Source organism: Glycine soja, chromosome 5, assembly GCF_004193775.1.
Source record: "Glycine soja cultivar W05 chromosome 5, ASM419377v2, whole genome shotgun sequence".
Classification (NCBI taxonomy): domain Eukaryota; kingdom Viridiplantae; phylum Streptophyta; class Magnoliopsida; order Fabales; family Fabaceae; genus Glycine; species Glycine soja.
This window is the reverse complement of record NC_041006.1, coordinates 12894716-12899637: the sequence shown is the minus strand read 5'-3', so window position 1 is coordinate 12899637 and position 4922 is coordinate 12894716. Positions and strand designations below refer to the sequence as shown.

The 4922-nt window shown below is 42.3% G+C and overlaps 1 protein-coding gene across 1 annotated transcript; it reads right to left on the bottom strand.

The window, feature by feature from the left end:
- Positions 1–2298: 2298 nt before the first annotated feature.
- On the bottom strand, positions 2299–2940 carry LOC114411153. Its single transcript, XM_028374910.1, has one exon. The coding sequence runs from the start codon at positions 2938–2940 to the stop codon at positions 2299–2301; it is 642 nt and encodes a 213-aa protein (XP_028230711.1).
- Between the last annotated feature and the right edge of the window lie 1982 nt (positions 2941–4922).

Here is a 4922-nt window from a genome sequence, read left to right as displayed (position 1 = left end):
TTGTTGCTATTAATTCATGCATGTTTAGTGCTTGATTAATTGTCTCCGTGCTTAATTACGTTCATGCTTAATGATCGTTTATGATTAATTGGTGTATGTGTTGCTTAATCACATAATGAATGCCTTATGTTAAATTTCGCTTAGTAATTTAATTTAGGGTTGGATTAAGTGGTTGAACTGATAAAGGATAAACTCTCGTAACCTAGGATAAGAGACTTGCTTGTGAATCAAGGGGAAGCAATGTGTTTTAATTCGGATATTTTATAATTCACATCTATTCGCTGTTTAATTTACAAAAGCAAACACCCCCCCCCCCCAATTCGTTACTATTTTCCTATTATCTGTTATGAACATTTGGTTTATCATTGCTCATTGGGAAACGACCTAGGATCACATCCTAGTTACTGCATTTTATTGCCTTTGACCATCACCCAAAATGACCCTTCATTCATTTTTTGTTTGTAAGAACTTTGATGATAAGATGCAGATGCATGCATATTTATGATCGAACGTTAAACGTAATAATTAAACAGGTGTTGCGATTTTCTCTTTTTTGTTGTCATGTTCAATTTTACTTAACGCTTATGATACCGCTGCTGAACATGCTGAATGGCTCCGGAATACCGATCGTGTGAGTGAGCAAAGAATGAGAGTGTACGTTCATGCTCAAAGGCAATAAAAGTACAAAGGAACACCACTAGAAGGAGAGATGCAAATCATTAATCCATATTTATTAATGTTGCGATTATTATTTATAAAAAAACATAAGACATGGAGATCCTAATGAGTTCTTGAGGAGGTCCGAATATTGAGCCTTTGAATTGCCCCAAGTATTACGTGTAATATTACTTGACGATGTCATAATTCATAGGCGAAGGCAACTCTTCATCATCCATGTTCATGAGCAACAACCCTATTCCTGAGAAAGCTTTCTTCACCACAAATGGTGCTTCATAGTTTGGGGCCCATATACCTCGGTGATCCTTTTGAACCTGCGACAATTTCTTCAGAACAAGATCCCCTTCGCTGAACTTACGCAGGCACACTCTTCTATCAAAAGCATTTTTCACGTTGCTCTGATATAGTCGCCCATGGCTCATGGCAGCCAATCTCTTACCCTCGATAACATTTAATTGATCAAAGTGTGCTTGGGCCCTTAAAGAAGGAATATCCACCTCAAATGGGAGCACAACTTCCATCTCGTACACCAAAGAGAACGATGTTGCTCCAGTAGATGTGCGCACATAAGCCTGATAATCGTGCAGTGCGAAAGGGAGCATCTCGTGCCAATCCTTGTATGATACGTCATTTTCTGAATGATCTTCTTAATATTCTTATTGGCAGCCTCAACTTCCCCGTTCATCTTGGTCCTATAAGGCATGGAATTATGACCTTGGATTTTGAAGTTCTCACACATTTCCTTCATCATCTTGTTGTTTAAATTAGTGGCATTATCGGTGATGATCTTCCTGGGTAACCCATATCTGTAGATTATCTCCTTCTTAATGAATCTAATTACCACGTTTCTAGTCACGCTAGCATATGAAGCTGCTTCCACCCATTTGGTGAAGTAATCAATGGCGACTAATATGAAGTGATGCCCATTTGAAGCCTTGGGTTCGATGGCCCTGATCATGTTTATGCCCCACATTGAGAATAGCCACGGTGCCACCAAGACGTTTAATGGTACTGCGTTGGCATTTATAGCATTTCCTCACATGAACGCAACAATCATTCTCCATAGTGAGCCAGTAATACCTCGCCCTCAGATTCTTTCGGACCATGGCATGTCCATTGGCATGTGTACCAAAGGATCCTTCATGCACCTCTACTAGCATTTGTTTGGCCTCTCTTGCATCCACACATCGAAGCAACACCGTGTCATGATTTCTCTTGTACAAGATATTTCCACTTAGGAGGAAACCGGCCGCCAACCTTTGTAACATCTTCTTGTCATTGTCAGAGGCCTCAAGCGGGTATTCCTTGTCTTCAATGTATCATTTGATATCGAGGTACCAAGGCTTGCCATCCTCTTCTTCTTCTTCTATCAAACAATAGTGTGCAGGCTCGACACGACATCTGAATTTGATGTAAGACAAATCTCTGTGTCGGCTCACTTTGAACATGGACGCTAGAGTGGCAAGGGCGTCGGCCATCTGATTTTCCTCTATAGGAATGTGATGAAAAGATGTCATCAAAGAGTTCCATCAATTTCTTGATGTAAACCTGGTAAGGCACCAATTTGTGGTCTCTGGTCTCCCATTCACCTTTCAACTGATGAATTACCAATGTCGAGTCCTAGTATATCTTGAGTAACTTGACCCTAAAGTCGATCGCTGCTCGGATCCCAAGGGCACTTGCCTTGTGCTCCGCTATATTGTTTGTGCAGTTGAAACACAACCTAGCCATTAAAGGTATATATTGCTTGTTTGGGGAAACCAATACCGCCTCAATCTCGTGGCCTAGTGCATTAGACGCACCGTCAAACCACATAATCAACTTATCCCTGTCCTCTTCTTCAACCTCCTCTTCAAACAAGGCCATAATATCCTCATCAGGAGATTTTGGATGCATAGGCTGATAATTGCTTATGGGTTGTTGAACTAGATAATCTACCAAGGTGCTCCCCTTTATTTCCTTCTGAGTGACATAGAAAATATCGAATTCTGACAACAGAACCTGCCACCGAGCTATCCTCCTAGTGAAAGTGGGCTTTTCGAAGATGTACTTGACAGGGTCCATTTTGGACACCAAACAAGTAGTGTAACTCAGCATATACTGCCTTAAACGGTGAGCTACCCACGCCAAGGCACAACATGTCCTCTCTAGCAATGAGTAGTTCATCTCGCATGCGATGAACTTCTTGCTCAGGTAGTAGATGACTCGTTCCCTTTTTTCGGATTCATCATGTTGTCCCAACACACACCCCCATCGACTCATCTAATACTATCATGTATAGGATAAGAGGTCTTACAGGCACCGGTGGTACAAGCACAGGAGGATTCATCAAACATCATTTAATCCTTTCAAATTCCACTTGACAATCATTATCCCATTGGACAGACTGATTTTTACGCAATAATTTGAAAAAAGGCTCGCATGTGGTGGTTAACCGTAATATGAATCTCACTATGTAGTTCAACCTTCCCAAGAAACCTCAGACCTACTTCTCATTACGTGGCTCAGGCATTTCAAGGATTGCTTTTACCTTGTTTAGATCCACCTCTATTCCTTTCTGGCTAACAACAAAGCCAAGTAATTTTTCGGATTTTACCTCGAATGTACACTTTGCGGGATTCAACCTCAACCTGTATTTACGCAGTCGCCTGAACAACTTCCACAAATTGACTAGGTGTTCCTCCTCCGTCCTTGACTTGGCGATCATGTCATCCACATAGACCTCAATTTCTTTGTGTATCATGTCGTGGAATATGGCCACCATGGCCCGCTGGTACGTTGCCCCAACTTTCTTCAGTCCAAATGACATTACCTTGTAGCAGAAGGTTCCCTATATAATGATGAAGGTTGTCTTTTCCATATCCTCTGGTGCCATCTTTATCTGATTGTATCCCGAAAACCTATCCATGAAAGAGAATAGGGAAAAATTGGTCGTGTTATCTACGAGAACATCGATGTGCGATAAAGGAAAGTTATCCTTTAGACTAGCTCGGTTTAGATCCTGATAGTCCACGCACATTTGCACCTTCCCATCCTTTTTCGGGATCAGCACGATATTGGCGATGCATTCTGGGTACTGAGCAATGGCCAAGAAACCGGCATCGAATTGCTTCTTCACTTCCTCCTTTATCTTTAGGGACATCTCGGGCTTCATTCTCCTTAATTTTTGCTTTACCAGGGATCACTCAAGATTCAGAGGTAGCTTGTGTTGCACGATATCCGAGCTCAAACCAGGCATATCTTGGTAAGACTAAGCGAAGATGTCTTGGTAGTCTCTTAACAGGGTCACTAACTCATCTCGGACGTTCGCGGACATACAAGTGCCAGCCTTGACCTTTTTTCTCTCTCCGCTAATGCCTAAGTTCACAACCTCTGTCTCTTCTCGGTGTAGCTTCACATCCCTCTCTTCTTGCTCCACCATTCTCCTCAAATCTAGGGGAAGCCCTCAATCCTAATTTTCTTCCTCCCCGACTTGATTTACTAGTTGATCAAAGTCAACATTCGGGTCCTCGGTATCACTACTTTCACAGGACTCATCGTTGGATCTACGTCAAATCATTTAATCGCAACAAAAATAAATATGTAGAAGAATGAAAATGGATGAAAGTGCGAGAGGGAACATATCAAATAAAAAGGGTTGTATATTTATAATTGCGGGAGCATTAAGGAAAGAGGTATGCCCAACAAAAGAAGCAGACCCTAAAGCCTAGGCCCAACAATAGGGTTCAAACTACTAGATTACATTGGATATGACACCGCAATCTCGGGTCACTCCACGATCCACCAATGCTTCAATTCGAAACCCGGGGAGCACAGCTGCACCAAACTTGGCTACTCTTGGTTGGTTTCTTCGTCTAGCACAACAACCTGATTCTCGTGCATCCATCCCACGCTGACAAAGCTTTTGCAAATGTGGCAGATAGGGTCCCTTTTCATCTATGATCCCTACCCTTGTAAATGGGCTAGGCTTCTTTCTTTCCTTTCTAAGGTGACCTTTCTCTTGTCGGCATGTGTAGGCTTGTAACCTAGACCGAAGCTTCCACAATTTTCAACAACCTCCCCAAGCTTTCTGTGCCATTACCATTCTGAGCTCATACCCATCGCTCAACATAACTTGGGCCACCATCAAGGAGGCACCAGATAGACGCGGTTGCAGCGGAGGAGCCTCCACATAAGCATTGCTCACAATTTCTAATGCTTGAAAAGATGTTTCCAATGACTCTTTCACAGCTTGCACATAAGGC